This window comes from Mustela erminea, chromosome 1 (assembly GCF_009829155.1).
Source record: "Mustela erminea isolate mMusErm1 chromosome 1, mMusErm1.Pri, whole genome shotgun sequence".
In the NCBI taxonomy this organism is placed as follows: domain Eukaryota; kingdom Metazoa; phylum Chordata; class Mammalia; order Carnivora; family Mustelidae; genus Mustela; species Mustela erminea.
Window position 1 is genome coordinate 154,549,232 of NC_045614.1, and position 17,846 is coordinate 154,567,077.

Here is a 17,846-nt window from a genome sequence, read left to right on the forward strand (position 1 = left end):
GGACTTCCTTGGGTTGATTTTTTTTTTGGGGGGGTGTCTCTCTGTGCTTCCTTGATCTGAATTTGTGTTTCCTTCCCCAGATTGGGAAGTTTTCAGCTATTATTTCTTCAAATAAAAATTTCTCCCCCCCTTTTCTCTCCTTTTCCTTTTTGAATCTATAATGTGAGTGTTATTATGCTTGACAGTATGGCTGAGTTTCTTTAATCTATTTTCACTTTATATTGTTTTTTTCTCTCTCCTGTTCATTCAGCTTGATTGTTTTCCATTAATCTGTCCTCCAGGTTACTGACCTGTTCTCCTGCTTCCTGTGGTTTACTATTTATTCCCTCTAGTGTATTATTAATTTCAGTTTTTGAGTTCCTTGTTTCTGATTGGTTCTTTTTTATGTTTTCTATCTCTTTGTTGAGGGTCTCACTGAGATCCTCCACTCTTTTCTCAAGTCCATTGAATATACTTATGGCCAATTCTTTAAATCCTGTATTAGACATGTTATTTATCTCCATTTCGTTTAACTGTCTTGTGATTTTGTCTTGTTCTTTCATTTGGAACATATGCCTCTATCTCTTCATTTTGTGTAACTCTGTGTTTGTTTCTTTGTGTTAGGAAAGTCAACTATATCCTCTCCTTTTGGAAGTCACAGACTTAGGAAGAAGAGGTCCTATAATGCCCTGTGGTGCAATATCCCCTCTTTACCAGAAGCTGGCACTTCAGGGGTGTGTGTGTGTGTGTGTGTGTGTGTGTGTGTGTGTGTGTTGTGTGTGCCCTACTCTTGTGACTGAACTATATTTGCCTTCAGTCTAGTCATCTGCAATGGCTTTCTTTGTCTTTTATGGGCAGGGCTTAGTCCCTCTGCTATTAGTGAGCTAATCTGGGGCTACACTGGGCCTGAATTGAGTCACAGAACTGCAGGACACTCTTCCTCTATTTTCCTCTGAGAAGCTTTCTTTGGCGGGGTGGGGCAGGGGGAGGCTGTAGTCAGACTAGAAGTCTACCTCAGCCCACTTCTGGAGTTGCAGTCAAATTGGTATATGTGGTTTTCTTCCCTTCTCTCTGGAGCAAAAGTCACTTTGGAGTGGACTTACTCCAGTTAGGTCTGCTTGTGGTGCTGCTTTGATGGATTCCTATCAAGGGCATGTTTGAAGCGGTGGATCTGCAGGAGAATATGAGGGTAAAGGCGGGGGGTGCAATGCTAACAAGATCCCATCTGGTCTTCTGCAGGATGGAATCTGCAGCCACCTACAAAAACTCCTGCCAAGGCTGGGCAGGAGGAGGTGGTCTGCAGAAGGGGGTGGAGTGCAGGGTACATTGTTAGCAAGATAAGTGAGAATGTTCACATTGTGCTGATTCTCACAAGTGTCCTTGTCTCTAGGTAGGGGGCAAGGGAGGGAAATGGTGTTCACAAGCTCTTTTGTTCTTGCTGAAGTCTCCCAAAGGTCCCTGCCCCTCCAGTATATGCTCTGAGAGTAGTGAACAGATTTCCCTCCTCTATATGCCAAGCATTTTTCAAACTGCTGCTTCTATGCTGTATTTCCATGGGGCTGTTTGTTACATTGTCTCTTTAAGTGTAGGGACTCAGTTTCCTATCACTCTCCAGCTCTCCCAGAGGTCGGCTCACTGATTTTTAACATTCTAGGTGTTAAGCCCCACTGACTGTAAGAATGCACAAAGTTAGGTCATGTGGTTTTCAAAGCCAAATGTTAGGAGGATTCGTCTTCCCAGTACAGGTCCCTTGTGTCTGGGGTGTCTGGTCTGGGGTTTGCTCTTCTCCTCTCCCCACACCTGTAGGTCCCTCCCTTGTTCAGCCCATCTCATGGGTCGATTTATTTCCCAATCATGTCATCACCCTTCCTACCATTTTCACTGTGGCCTCTTCTCTACATTTAGCTGCTGGAGAGTCTATTCTGCCAGTCTTCGAGTCATTTTCTGGGTTATTTATACTGATGTGGGTGTTATATTTGTGTAACTGTGGGATGACGTGAGCCTAGAATCCTCCTACTCTGCCATCTTCCCCAGAAGTCCTGTGATCACTTTCCTACCATTTTTAAGTTGTCCTTTTCTTGATTCAGCATCTGTTTGGTTGTTATAAACCTTTGACTTTTTCAGGAGTTCTGGTAAAGTTGGTTCTAATAGTTGCTGCTTGTTCTTCAGTGTTTCTGTGGAGGGTCAGGAGTTTGGAGCTAGCCACTCTGCCATTTTGCTGATACCACCAGTGCTAGTGGATGCCTAATTTCTTTTTTGTGTACATCTTTGTTCCCTTCACTGTGCGAGGAAATGACACAGGTAGTTTGTAGTAAGGCTTTGCTTTTGAGAAAAGTGATCAATGAAACAGGAAAGCCTATTTCTGAAGCCTAAGACCTTGCTGTGTTGGGTTTTGTGTCTATCTTGGTCATAATGGTGAACAATTCCTCTCCTCAGAAGAATCCATAGGCATATCAGCCTTTCTTTTTTACAATTAGTATTTTTTGGGTTCTCTGCAGATTAAGTCATGAAAACATTCTCCTATGTTTTATTCGAGGAGCTGTATTGCTTAAACTTTTAATTCTGAGATCTATCCCAAATTAATTTTTGTGTTTGGTGTGATGTAGGTATCAAGACTCATTTCCCCCCTTTATTTCTTCCGTTTTTTCTAGCACAAGTTGTTGAAATGACTTTCCTTTTCCCATTACATAGCTTTGTCACCTTAGTCAAAAATCAATTAACTGTAAATGAATGGGCCTATCTAGACCCCATATTCTGTAATGTTTATCTATTTATCTATTATGCTAATATTATGTTGTATTTATGGCAAGTCCTATAAGTGTTTAGGTCTTTTGATACTACTGTAAATAGAACTTAATTTTTCTTTCCATCTTCCAGTTGTTGCTAGCCTATAGAAACACATATTTTTCTGTATATTGCCGTGTCCTTTGACTTTGTTAAGTAAGTCTAGTAGTTGTTCTTTAGCTTTCCTTAGGTTGTTCTGTGCAAACAGTTATGTTTTCTGCAAAATGTTTTTAGTTTTACTTGTTCCTTTCAAATCTTTATGCTTTATCCCCCCTTACCTTGTTGCATCAATTAGAAGCAATATTGAATAGAAAGATGGTGGTGACTATACTTGCTTTGTTACTAGTTTTGAAGCAGGTGGCATTCAGTATTTCAACATTAGTTATCATGCTAGTTGTAGGATTTTTCCCCTTTTGATTTCTAATTATTTGTGGCCAGGGAATATATTTCTTAAGATTTCAATTCTTTGAAATTTTTTGAGACTTGTTTTAAGGCACAGGATATGGCCTATCTCAGCAAATGTCCTATGTACACTTGAAAAGAATGTATATCCTGTCATAGGTGTAGTGTTCTGATTAGCATTAGGTTAAAGCAGTGAATAGTGTTGTTCAGATCATCTAAAACTTTACGGATTCCTGATTTTTCTATAAACTACTGAGAAGATGCTACCTTTAGCATGTAGTACCATTAGATTTCTCTCCATCTCCTCACCCAAAATCAACTCTTTCCTCAGCAAAGCTGCTGGACTAGAAGACGGCCATTCTTGCAGAATGAGCTGCATGGGTGTTGGGGGGTAGTGTAGACCTGTTGGCCATCTCTAATAGATTTCTAGTGCCCTAAAATGGGTGTTTTTGATAATTTTGTCTAGTTATAGCTATTTACCTATCTGTATGTTAGTAGAGGAGAATTGCTGGTCTCTTCTGTCATAATTAGAAGCTATTTTTATGGTAATGTTTTAATATGTCTTTATTAAAAATATTGAGAAGAACATTTATGCCTCTTCTCTAAACCTCTGTTGGAGGTTTTTAAGTTGTTAATGTTGTTTGTCCAAAATGAAGGGCATAAACTCCCTTCAGGATGTGGTATGAAAGGTCCGTATGCCCTTTATGGCTTACTTGGTTCCTTCATAACATTCACCAGTTGAATCACAAGAAGTTACTTGCTACAAGTGAATATTATAAATTAGAATTTTATTCTTGAGAACTCATTTCATACCATAAAATACCAAGACATCACAAATGTTCTTCAAAATCATACAAGTATTTGCTTTTACAAACATTACGTAAAATTTCATTCAATAAATACTTGAGAGATTACCATGTGCCAGAGACTGTGCTAGGCACCAGGAATAAAAACAAATGTACTCAGAAGGCTCCTGCCCTCCCCTCAGATCTAACAGTCCAGAGAGATGATTATGCAGGAATTACAGGCAAGTGCGATACGGGCAATGGCAGACGAAGAAGCTCAAGTGTTATGATTGTGCCCAGTATCTGTGTTTGCTCCCACAATTTTTTTCTATGGTTTTTGGAATCCCTGAGGCTTTAGAAATAAAATATCATTAAAGCCTAGACTAAGGACATGTCTCCCATGGTAAGTTTCTGAATGGTAAATACTTGGGGAAGGGTAGTTCCCTTGGGAAAGGTTTCTCCTATTCTGAAGTGTGAACGTACATTAGATCACTTGGGAAACTTTAAAAAAAAATATCCCTGCCTGGCCCCATTTCTAAAGAGTCTATCTTAATTCATCTGCTGAGTCCCAAGAACTGATTTTTCAAAAGTATTCAATGATTTTAGCATGCAGCCCTGGTTAAGAACTAATATAGTCTTTGATTCCAAATGTTTCCTCAACATTCGACACTTAAAATAAAAGAACCCTCCTTCAATGTTTTAGTTTTCTGGGAAAGTCTTCACAATACCTATGTCTTCCTTCTGCTGCTCTGGTGTTTGGTAGAGAGTGAGCCCTTACTGTCAACGCTTCAAGATTCTAAAGAACACGAGCACTCATCCCTCTCTCTCTTTCTTTTACTCATCCCCAAGTTAGATGGAGAAATTCATCTAATTGGTTAGATTCTGACACTCACTGAGCCACTTTCTACATAGCAGTAGATGGTGTTACTTTGCTCTACCCATAGCCTTTGCTTCTATACCATAGTGATAATAAAAATAGCTAAGTGGTACTTACTGAATGCTTACCATATGCCAGCTACTGTCCTAAGCCTTTTACATGAATGAATTCATTACATCCTCATACCAACCCCATGACGTACATTCTATACTTATATCCTTTTAGGTATGAGGAAGCTAAAGCTCAAAGAGATTAAGTAACTTGTTTGAGGACACAGTGTCATTGGACTGGGATTTCGATCCAGACCACCTGGCTCCAGAGCATAGTGCTTAACGTCCATGCTACTCCACTGCTTAGCGCATGCTTGCCCCCTGGCGTTCCCCACTCTACTGGTCACTGGGTCTTTAAGCCTCTCTGTGGAGCCTGCTGCATGAAAGTACCCCAAGTCATCTTAGTAGGTGCAACTCTACTCACAAGTGGGTACCATGGTCCAGAATTGAGGAGAGGGATGAGAGTTCTCTTCAGTCAACATATACTCAGACTTCAAACTGTCTGGGAGTTCTGCACTTAAGGATTTGGAATCTCTAACAATTCTGTGTTGAGTTTCTCACCCCAGAGAGACCCTTAACTCACACTACACACTTCTTCCTTGGATTCTACTTTGCCTGTTCTTAAGGATGTTGAAAAGAGGAAGTGCCTTTAAGTGGCACAAGGATTCAAGATACATGATTAAACATCCATGAAACAAAGTTTTCTACCTTACAAATCAGTTCATTGTGATTGTGTATTGCCACCAATTATACTAGTCTAGTCCCAACAACCACATGGCTTTGGTTGCCATGATCACATGGCTTTAAACATGAGTTTTACTCATCATTGAAGGTGTTTTAAAGGTTATTAAGGTTCAGGTAGTTTAAGTAAAGTCATTTTAAGTAGAAGGATGCTAGTAACAGAAGAAAGTTTCCCTTCCTGGTAAACTTCAATTAGCTAATGAGAATTCTCTAAAACCCTGTATTTTCCTTTACGTCTAAATACAAATCTTAGTTTTAGAAGACTGCATAAAAATTGTTTTAGAAAATATTCTATCTCATTATCATTATTATAGTTAACTATTCAAAGCCACTTTGACCACTTTTTCAAAGTGGATATTTGATTTTTGGTTCACAGCTTATATAGCAGAGATGGGCAAACCACAGGTCATGGGCCAAATCTGGCTGCTGCCAGTTTGTCAAGTTTCATTGTAATGTAGCCATGTTCCTTCCACGTGTTATCCATTGCTGCTTTCACCCTATGATGGCAGAATTGAGTAATTGCAGCAGAAACTCTTTGGCCCGCAAAACCTAAATTACTTACTATCTGACTCCTTACAGAGTAAGTCTGCTGTCGCCTGCTATTGGATAACACCTCTGCCCTGCCCCTATCTTCTAGCCCACCATGCCTCATGGCTGCTTCTCATTTTGTCTTGCGTTCCTGATTTTCTATTTTACAGGTAACTGTTACCTCATTCAAGTTAGCATTTTTATTTTTATTTATTTTTATTTTTTAAAAAGATTTTACTTATTTATTTGAGATAGAGCAAGCACAAGCAGAGGGAGCAGGAGAAGCAGGCTTCCTGCTGAGTGGGGTGGCGGGGGCAGGGGGTGCTGGGATCTGGACCTGAGCCAAAGGCAGGGGGTCAACTGACTGAGCCACCCAGGCGCCCCCAGGTTAGATTTTTAAAGGACCAAAGCAAAACGCAGCTGACTCTTTACCTGTGCAGTACCTTCCTGTCAGTGATTCTCCGGTGAAAAAAAGTTACCCTGATCACTCTTTTCCTAATACAAGGTAAAAATAAATCTTTTCAAATTTATATGCACAAGTATTTTTTCAGCTCAGAAAATCTTTTATTATAACTTTGTTTTGATTCCTTCTTTAAGAATTCCATTGCTTTAGGACTGGTGATCCAGAGCTAACCTCTTTGTCATTCTCATCTCTTTATCCTTCCCAAACCATATAGGAAGTTTGTTGGCAACATCACCTCTTTTATTCTCTGCTTTTATTCTCTTTTATTCTCTGCTTTGGTACTTCTGTTCTTTTAACTGCATCCAAATGTGTTCCACGGGTTTTTAAATCTTTTTGTATTTTTTTCATCGTAGCCAGCTTTCTTCTCTTGCATCTGCTGGTGTCTGCTCTTCTTATTCTCGGCTGCAGTTTCCCAGGAGCCCATTTCTTTTTGCCTCCTCACCAAGCAGATAGCTTCTGAAGCTTTTCTGGTTTCCTAGAGAAGGGTATTTTCTAAGATAGGTTTTTATTCTGTTGTCAGAGTAGTGTGGATATGGGGCCCACATAGATTTGTTTATGTTTTAGGTTTTTTCCCTATTTAAAAATATTTAACTGAGGAGGGATCCTCATGTTAGTCAACACACAGGATGGGCAGATTGCTCCCCCAAAGCATCCTCTCTGTGGGTGTTGCATGAATATTCTTCTGCTATTCTCAATGGTAAGTTGATGGGCCACTGAATACCACAGCTTATTTTTCTGTTCCACTGTCAGTGGAGGTTTGGGTTTCTAATTTAGGGGCTGTCATGAAAAGTGCTGCTGTGAACATTCTTGTCATGCCCATTGGTGCACATATCCATGTATTTTTGCTGCGTATGTATTTAGGAGATGAAATGCCAGGTCATGGGGTGTGCATACTTCCAAACTTAGCAGATAAGGTCAATGCATTATGAATATCAAGCCAAAACTACTTAAGAAATATTCAGTAACATTTCTTTTTGTTTGATTCAGCAAGCCAGAATATCCTCCTAGTTAACAAAATGCTGAAATGAGACATGAGAAAATTTTCTCTTGAAGTAGAGCATCTGTGAAACACTAAAGAGAATAAACTCCTTCATTTGATTGTAATTACTGAAAATAATTTTAAATTATTGGAAGTTTAGGGAGAATAAAGATCTTTCCTCATGAATTACACATTGACAAGTCCATAAGAGCTGCACATCTTGGGAGAAGCACAGATTACTGGAATTCCATATGATGATTGTACAGCTTCTTTTAAAAGAGATAATCTGTAAAGAAACAGAAAAAAAACCCACAAGTGTTTGATTATGCGATCTTTTAAGAAACAATCATTATCAGACCGATACATCCAAAAAACTACTGTGATGCAATTACACAGACCCTTGGTTGAGGAGCCAGACAACGCCAGATGGCCCAGCTCTGCCACTTATGAGCCCCACGATCCAAATGTTTCTTAACTCACAGGGTCTGTTTCCAAATCACAGGACTTACCATCCTTACATTAACTGAATTATAACTGAAAACTTAATATGTGGACACTGTAAAGAAGTCAAACTACAAAAGGATATAAATGTGCGGAGAGTATGTCTATTCTCCCCAGTCCTCAGGTATTCCAACAAATACTAAACCAATTTCTTGTTGATCTTTCCAGAAATATTTGGTGTGTATTGTAGGCCTCATGAGTCCATCCACATTTGTATGTGTGCATACATATTTCTAGCTTTTAATTAAGGAATGTGACATATATGAGAAAATAACATAAAACCAATGTGCAGCTTAGTGAATTCATGTTAAATATTGATCGGTGTAAATATCGCCCAGGTCAAGAAGTCCTGTAAGTTCCCACTTCCTCCTTTGCAATCACAACCCTCTCTCTATCCTCTAAAAGTCATCACTATTTTGATTTTTATTTTTTACAGTATTTACTTCCTTGATTTTCTTTGTATCTTTACCTCCTAAGTATGCATTCTTAAATGCCATAGTTTTGTGTGGATTTAAACTCATATTGTAGATTTTTTTAGGATTTGGCTTCTTTCAATACTATGTTTGTGAGACTCATCCATGTTGTATTTAGTTCTGCTTCATCGTTTTAACTGCTACATAGTAGGAATTGATAAATGTTTTCTACAAAGGGCCTGATAGTAAATATTTTAGGCTTTGTGGGCCAGTAAATAAAATCAAGGATATTATATAGGTCCTCAACAAGAGAAGATATTTTCACAAAATTTTTGATAAAATTCAAAGGCAGTAATAATATTTGACTACAGGTTTGTTTTTAATATGGGTCTACTAATAAGAAAAATGGAAGTCTTATTTTTTTTTTTTAAAGATTTTATCTATTTATTTAACAGAGAAATCACAAGTAGGCAGAGAGGCAGGCAGAGAGAGAGGGCAAAGCTGGCTCCCTGCTGAGCAGAGAGCCCAATTCCGGGCTTGATCCCAGGACCCTGAGATCATGACCTGAGCTGAAGGCAGAGGCTTAACTCACTGAGCCACCCAGGCGCCCCAGAAGTCTTATTTAGAGGATAACATTTTGCTTAATTGAGGTTCAGAGCTTCAAAATTGATTACATATCCCCAATAGCAGATAAACATTTACAATGAGACCCCCGACACCCATCCCCATCAGCTTTGAAAATGTCTGTCACACAGATAGGTGCTGCCAACACCGATATCAACCATGAGCATATGCTTTTAATTGTGCATATCTATGTCTGGGGGGCATTTACAGAACTCCATTAGATTCTTCTCTTGATATTTCCCTCTTAGCATGTCATTACGACACATATTAATCACTTCCAGTTGAAGTTAAGTGGGACATTCCTCCTTCACACAGTTAAAGAGACTTTGAAATAGGATAATTTCCTTTGCACTTGTTTCAAGGTCCACAAAATGCTCCTGAAGGTGTAAACTCAGATAACATATCCACTGCAAATATGTATGGGGATTAAAATCTTGCTTCTTGTTTTAACTTGTGACAGGCAAAGGAAGTATAAAAAGCAGGTTGCCATTGCTTGTGATTCAATGTTAGTTGCCATTGAAGTGACTTTCCCGTAGTATAAATTCTGCCATATAAGCTCTGCTTTGCCTTGTAATTTTAGGTTGAATTCATTTAAAAAATATTATCAAGTCTACAGCAAAAGTTAATTTCCAAAGCCATTCAGTATTCCATAGTAGTGGATAAAGTTAGTTTTCTTACTTAGAAAAATCTCCATCTTTTTTTAAAGATTTACTTATTTATTTGATAGAAAGCATAAGGAGGCAGAGAGGCAGGCAGAGAGAGGAGGAAGCAGGCTCCCTGCTGAGCAGAGAGCCCGATGCGGGACTCGATCCCAGGACCCTGGGATCATGACCTAAGCCGAAGGCAGAGGCTTTAACCCACTGAGCCACCCAGGCGTCCCGAAAAATCTCCATCTTAATCTGAGCTCAAAAACTCGCACTGAAGGGTTATCAGTGCTAAGCTAACAAGTATCACTGAGGTAGGCAAGTCAGGATATACAGCTATTTCTGACGAAAAAAAATCATGGAACAATAAATTAACAATGGTTAAATCCATGAGACTGAGTGAAGATCACCACTGAAACAGCTGGCTAAAAAACTCATGATAGATTCAAACATGTTTTCACTAGTAAGAGGTTTATCCACAAAAAACCTACTGCTGACATTCTGTGGGGAAATCTGGTCATATGTTCGGGGCCCCTCTCGATTGTAATCCATCACGTCCTGCCACACTGATTTTAAAAGCCTTGTTGGTTTCTGTTTCCGCTAGTAAATAAAGATCTTCTGCCTTTGGCAAGCCTGAGTCCCAGCTTGTACCCAAACTCGGCTACTGCCCCAAGACAAGAAAATGGTCAGTGATCGCAGATCCCTTAGGAAGGACTTTCTTCTCTGCTGCTATTGTTCACCTAGTGCCTTCCATTTCCATAGCTCTCCAGTGTCTTTAAAAATATGTTTACAATGTGTCCATTATTTTCCCTAAATGTTGCAGCTACCTACTACATTCTACTAAAATCAGAAGACATTTCTATTTTTTGTTTTATTAAATTCTGTCCCCCAATTTATGAATGTTTTCTTCAAATTTTTATGTTTTATTAAATTCTGCTGTTATTTTATTGTATTATTTCTTTCCTTTTGCTTTTTTGCATCTAATTTACTGTTCTTTTTTTTCTTTTTTTTAAGATTTTTATTTATTTATTTGACAGAGAGAGAGGGATCACAAGTAGGCAGAGAGGCAGGCAGAGAGAGAGGATGAAGCAGGCTGAGCAGAGAGCCCAATGTAGGGCTCGATCCCAAGACCCTGAGATCATGACCTGAGCTGAAGGCAGACGCTTAACCTACTGAGCCACCCAGGTGCCCTAATTCACTGTTCTTTTTATAATTTCTTGAAAAGAATGCTTAGTCTTATTTTCATCTTTTCAAATAAATGCCTTTAAGACTACAAATTTCTAAGTGCCACATTAACAGCATTCCACAAGTTTGATACACATTAGCATTTTTGTCATTTTTCAGTCCAAAGTATTTTCTAGTTCTATGACACTTTACAACATATTAGAATTAGAATTAAACATATTAGAATTATCTTGTCATTGATTTCCCATTTCATTGCATTTTTATCAGAGAACACACTTTGCAGGATTTCAACTCTTTGAAATGGTTGACACTCGCTTTATGACCATAAATAGTTTTTGTACTTGTTTGTTGTGTGTATTCTTAAAGAGTATGCATTCTCGAGTTGTTAGGTGTAATATTCTATAAATGTCCATTAGGCAAATTTCTTAATTATGTATTTCAAACCTTCCATTTCTTTTTTTTCCTCTGGTTTCTCCACCAATTCCTGATAGTGATTAAAATTTTCTAGCATTATTTCGGATTTGTTTCTCTATGCAGTGCTATTACATTTGCTTTACAAAGGTTGAGGCCATGTTACTAGATACATTTGTGACTGAAACCTTCCCAATGAATTAAAACCTTTATCTTTATGAAGTGACCCACATTTGTCTAGTGGGGTTTTCTGCTTTAAAGCCCTCTCTGTCTAATACTAATATTGTTATTCCTGCTTTCCTGTGGATTTTGTTTTCATGGTATCTTTTTTTATCCTTTAACTTGTAAGCATTCTGTATATTTAGATTTTGCATATGCTTCTTACAAACAGCATTTATTTTTATTCAGTCTGACAAATTCTGACTTTGGGCATTTAGCTATTTACATTTAATATAAATTAATGACGAATCCACAATAAAAAACCCACCATTTTATTCAGTGCTTTCTATTGGTTTTGTTTCCTTTTCCTCTCCTTTCTATCTTCCTTTTATATTGAGTGGGACTTTTATTCCATTTTCTTCTATTAGTTTAGTGTCATACATCTTTCTACTGTGCTTTAGAAGTTACCTTAGACGTTACGGACTGTTGCCTTGAGTCATCAAAGATAATGCTAAATAACACTTTATCCCTCTTCTAGATAAAGCAAATGCCTTACAACAATTTAGCCCATACACGGATTTCGGACTCTTGCACTACTTATGCTGTGTAACTGTAATTTCACCAATGTTGCTTTTTCTTCTTCTTCTTCTTTTTTTTTTTTTGCAGTTAATAAATATCCAAATATTCTTTATATCCAACTTTCCAACTGGGATAATCTTCCTTCTATCTGATCAACACCCTTTAGTAATTTCTTGTAGTGAAGATGTCCTAGTGACTAATTTTGTTTCATTTATCTGAATATGTCTTTCACTGTCATTCTTGAAGAATATATTGGCATGGTATAGAAGCCTATGTTATTATACTATTTCAGCATTTTGAAGCTATCACTCCATTATTTTCTGGCTTTGTTTCTAGCCAGAAGTCAACTTCAGTTTAATTATTGCTCTTTAATTTTTAATTATTGTCTTGAAGACAATTCACGTCCTTTTCCCCTGAAAACTAAAGATTTTTTTCTCTTTTGTTTTCACAGTCATATTAAAATATATGTAGGTATAGATTTTTAATATTTTTCTGCTTGGGGTTAAGAAGGCTTGTTAGAGGGGCGCCTGAGTGGCTCAATGGGTTAAAGCCTCTGCCTTCAGCTCAGGTTATGATCCCAGGGTCCTATGATTGAGCCCTGCATGGGCTCTCTGCTCTGCGGGGAGCCTGCTTCCCCCTCTCTCTGCCTGTCTCTCTGCCTACTTGTGATCTCTGTCTAATAAATAAATAAAATCTTAATTTTTTTTTTAAAAAGAAGGCTTGTTATAAATATTGAGTCTCTCATTGGTTTTTATAAATTCAGGATTTCTTGACATATTTCTTTTCTTAGCAGTCAAATTTCTTGAATCAGTGGTCCACTCCTACTATCCTCTTGTCTCTTCCTAATAATTAAGTTATCCTACATCTATCCTTGCATCTTCTCTGTACTTTCCACCTTTTTGTTCTTTTATTCTTTCTAGGTACAAATTCTTCTGACCTATCTTCTAATTTATTAGTTTTCTCCATAGCTATATTTATCCTGCTCTTAAATTCATTCATTGAGTTTCTCATGTTCATTACTGTATTTTTAGAATCTAGAATTTCTGTTTTACAGTAGAAATCTGCTATATCATTTGTATCATCTCCAATTCTGAACATTTCAACGTTGACTTTTATCTCTTTAAACATAAGTGTGTTAGCTCAGGCTGCTTTAACAAAATACCTTAACTGGGGAGTTTAAACAACAGAAATTCATTTTTTCACAGTTCTGGAGATTAAGATCAAGATGTCAGCATGGCCGGTTTCTGGGGCAAACTCTCTTCTTGGTTTGTAGATGGCTGTCTTCTTGGCCTGTTCTCACATGGCAGGGAAAAAGAGAGGACAAGCTCTCTGTGTCTCTTCTTATAAGGGCACCATTCCCATCATAGGGGACTCACCCTCATGATCTCATCTAAGCCAATTACCTCCCAGAGCCCTCATCTCCAGATACCATCATATTAGAGGTTAGGGCTTTAACATCTGAATTCTGGGGGGACACAAGTCTGTAGTACTCCATGCCCACCCCCCAATTCATGTCCTTCTCACCATTCCATCCCAAAAGCCTCCAAAGTCTTAACTCATTAGAGCATCATCTAAGTCTCATCTAAATATCCTCTAAATCAGGTATGGGTGAGGGTCAGGATATGATTCATCCTGAGGCAAATTCCTCTCCAGCTGTGAACCAGAGAAGTTAGGTATATATATTTTAAAGATTTATTTATTTCTTTCAGAGAGAGAGGGAGAGAGTGAATCCCAAGCAGACTCCTGTGGAACACAGAGCCTGACCCAGGGCTTGATCTCATGACCCTCAGATCAGGACCTGGGCTGAAATCAAGAGTTGGACATTTAACCAACTGAGCGACCCAGGTGCCCCTAGTCCCAACTAGGGGTTGGTGCCCCAACCCAAATAGGGGAGGCTTACCAGGGCCTCCAGCTTGACTCTAGTTTTTGTCCCCCTAGTTTTACAAAGCTGGTGAAAGCATCACTCAGCTTTTCAGCCCCATATTCTAAACTATGCACATTCCTTCAGGGGGAAAAAAAGGCGGCTGCAAATGCCAGAATCACCTCTCTGAATATGTCTTCTCTTAGATATCTGGCCAGAGATTCCTCACTGTTAGCTCTCCATTGTCTTCAAGCTGATTAAAAATATTTTAAAATCAATGGTCCGTGCCTACATCCCAAAGCACTATTAAATAATCTCACATCTGTCCTTCCCTCCTTCCCACAGAGAAGGAAGAGAGGGTACATACAATGGGGATAACTAAGCATCATGTTCCAGACATTAATAAAACAGTAAAGAGATACTTTATACTCAGAAGTAAGTGCAGACATACTCATTTTAAACTATGTAAATTACTGATCTTCTTACATTTTCATGTAAGACAAAGGACTATCCAAGTATTGATGATGGTTTTTATCATAATAAGATAGACAAAATGCTATGGTCCTTGAATTTATATTACATAGATGTATGGATAATGTTACATGTAAATACATGTTTTATATCTTTGGGGATTTCAGAGGCTCTTTCATTACTAATTAAAAATGAAAGATTTTTTCAGTAATTTACAGCCATAGCTTGGTACTTGAGAGTCCTTTATCAGTTTTCTCTCTGCTTTCTTTCTTTACTGTCCCTTCCTCTCAATATCCCTTCTATGATCCTCTTTGTTTTTAATTATGTTCAGTTAGCCACTGTACGATCCTCTTTGGTTGAAACTTAAGGCCCTAATAGATTCCCTTGCACAGGGTCTGTTGGTCACATAGACACAGGCAAACCTCTAGTGAAGGGAAATTATTCTATAAAATTATAGTTAGTGGCAGAGCTGGCTAACATCCAAATCTTCTGAATGCCAGGCTCAAATTTTCCTGTAAGCCTTGTGTCTTCCCTCTCCTGATAGCATACTCTCAGGCCAAAACAGTACTGATGTGCTTGACCAGGGGAGGGTTGAGGCAGAAGGTATAGGCAAAGGGTTCACTTCCCTTCTTATGAGAATTCTCATGAGAATTTTATTTTCAATTGACTCCCTAGCTCTATTCTAGTAATTTGATAAGGTAGTTTGTATCAACTATGTTACTAAGCTACACTACTTAACCACCAAGTAACTACCATTTTATTGGAAATAATTATAAATGAACTATTAATACCTAACAAGAAACCATAGCTTTGAGTTTTCCCAAGTGTGCTGACTTTTGTAACCAAGTGGATCCATTAGGGGGACCCAGACACGATGCGTGTGGAATCATTATGAGACATCCTGGCCCCCAAGGCATGGGAAGCAGGGCAGGTCTGCACCAACCCAATGTAAATCTCTCTTCCTTGCCTCTGAGCTTTGTAACCAGGGGATAAAGTAACTGTGTCTGTGTGGACACGACAAGGGCTTCCATATAGAGAAGCACCTGCCGCCACCCTGCTCAAAGCTGCAGTTCCCGAGTTCTCTCTTGCAGTGTAGACAGATACCAAACTCATATCAAACCTTGTCTATGTTAGTCTTGTGAGCAGGGATGTTTAGTTGAACCTAAGACCAGCTCCTGGTAGGGCCTGCAGGTGGCCTCTGGGCTAGAATTGGACAGCCTGCTTACAACCAGCCTGATGAGACAAGGAGTCCTCATCTACTCCCTAAAAACAAGCTGCTTTTTATAACACACATTTTAAGCTTTATTTGTGATGAACTACCATCATCTGCTTTAAGGACCCATAAAAAATTACCTAGGATCCTGTTTCCTGGACCCAAGAGTCCAATTGCTATAATGTCAACTCTATTCTCTAAGAATTTCAGTAGTAGATTCCGTAACCTAGATGAAATGTGGCGATTTGAATGGGAGTGTTTCACTTTCTTAAACACATCATGGTTGTTGGACTAGAGCAGAGAACTGAATGCTGCTGCCTCTCCTCCTCTCTGCCTCCTCTCAGATGAAAAACCCACCTCACCTGAGCTGTGATTCTTATTTTTGAGTTTCTCCCTCGGGTAACTCGTCTGTGTCTGAGACCACCTCATCCTGCCGTTGCTCCACAGAATCCTTATTGACCATGTCTTCCATGTGGCTGTGGATGATCTGATGGGCTGCAACGATGTGCTTCCGCTGGGCGTTCCTCACTGTGCCAAAGCGACAAGAAATTTTACTCTGAAAGTCTAAACAAGATCATTTCCAAAGATTTTCAAGAAAGTAGTGATAGAAATGATAATTCTGTAAGCCACATATTCCCTTGCTTAAAGCTGATGAGATTAAATAACACTGACCTGCTCTCTGTTTTAGAAGTACACCTCCTCCAGGAGCCAGATCTAGGCTCCTGGCTCATGAGTGCGGCTCCCCCTGTTCCTACTCTCAGGTTCCGGCTGGTCCTGCTCCTCCCCACAGGCTTCCTCTATTCCTCTCCTCCACAGCTGCCCTCCCCTGGAATGCCTGCACTCGGGTTCTACCCTCTCTGCGTAGCCCAACTCCGGTCCCAGCTCCTCCAGAAGTCTCCTCCGACTGGGCCAGCCCGCATCTACCACGGCCACACCTGAGTTCGTACAAGCTCACTTGCAGCACTGAAGCACTCCGCGTGAGTTCCGTTTTGTTTATTAACTAGGTTGTAATGACTTAAAGGTAGAGACCTTGTCTCCTACTTTTCTTTGAGCCTGGAAGATACTTGTTGACTGATGATAAGTTTCTGAGCTCCTGGCTATAGAAGGTGGTCTTTGCTCCATATTTTAAGGATATTTATTATCAAGAATTAGTAGTTAGGCATCCCATTTCCCTCGGAAGGCACTAATCCTGAAGTTGATGTTGATGATGTTAGCATTTAGCATTTGCCCTTACTTTGTGCCAGGCACTGTTCTAAGCAGTTGGCATATATTCATTTAAACCACCTCACAAGCCTAAAAGAGACTATTAATAATATCCCCATTTCGGAGAAGAAAATGGAGACACAGAGGGATTAAGTAATTTGCCCCAGATCATACAGCTAGTAAAGGACAGGAAGAAGTACTATGGATTCTGTGCTATTCAGGTGTCAGCAAGTTTACAGAGGATAAATCACACAGCAACTTCCACACAGACCACAGTTCAAATCTGTAAGTTGTATAAAATTTCTAAGCACTTATTTCCAGAACTGAAAAATAAGAATAGACCTCTAGCTATTTTAAGAAATTGATATAGGTACTTTTTAAATGCTTAGCACAGTATCTGGAACTTAGCATGCACTTAAAATTCGGTAGTCACTGTTATTTTATATCTATATACAGGTCTTTTCAATCATGAAATATCTCAAAAACGGTCTGTATATATTATCTTAATTTGGGGTAAAGAGTATATATAATACATATGGTTCTTTTATTTGAAAAGAGAAACAAAAAGGTCCCAGTGTGTGCTCCCTGTCCAGATGGCTTTCTTCATGGGGTAAACATACAAAGAGAAGAGGCTAAGGACTTGCCCACCCTCCCCACAGACAAGTTCCACTGGATTCCTTAAGCTCAAGTGCCTCTTCAGAGGCCACTTTCCCTCAGAGCCCAGAGAAGCTAGGGGATGGGTCATAAACTAGTAACTACTAAACACACGATTTCCCTGCCTCCTTCAATTCCCTCAGTTAGAGTTGACCTGAAGCAGGCTGACCTCACTTTGGATCTAAGAAAAATAAAAAGGAGTTACATATTTTCTTAAGATTCAGAATACACAAGATCCCTTTTATAAGATGACACAAAAACATTGATTATTTTATCCAAAAATTAAATATTGTTGGTATAAGTACTACCATATACCTATGATGGGAGTATGAATTAGGAC

The 17,846-nt window shown here is 39.0% G+C and overlaps 1 protein-coding gene across 2 annotated transcripts in view; it reads right to left on the reverse strand.

Annotated features, from left to right (window-relative positions):
- Positions 1–6,538: 6,538 nt before the first annotated feature.
- Positions 6,539–17,846, reverse strand: part of MAATS1 (MYCBP associated and testis expressed 1) — a 100,214-nt gene continuing 88,906 nt past the window's right edge. The window contains exons 17-18 of one of the 2 annotated variants that reach the window (XM_032347728.1): positions 16,012–16,177; positions 6,539–7,874 (exon numbers count right to left, since the gene is read on the reverse strand). In XM_032347728.1, coding sequence (XP_032203619.1) covers positions 16,026–16,177 — 152 coding nt within the window. In that variant the 3' untranslated portion in view covers positions 6,539–7,874; positions 16,012–16,025. Of the gene's footprint in view, positions 7,875–16,011; positions 16,178–17,846 lie in introns of those variants that run through there. The other variant, XR_004286904.1, reaches the window with a different exon arrangement.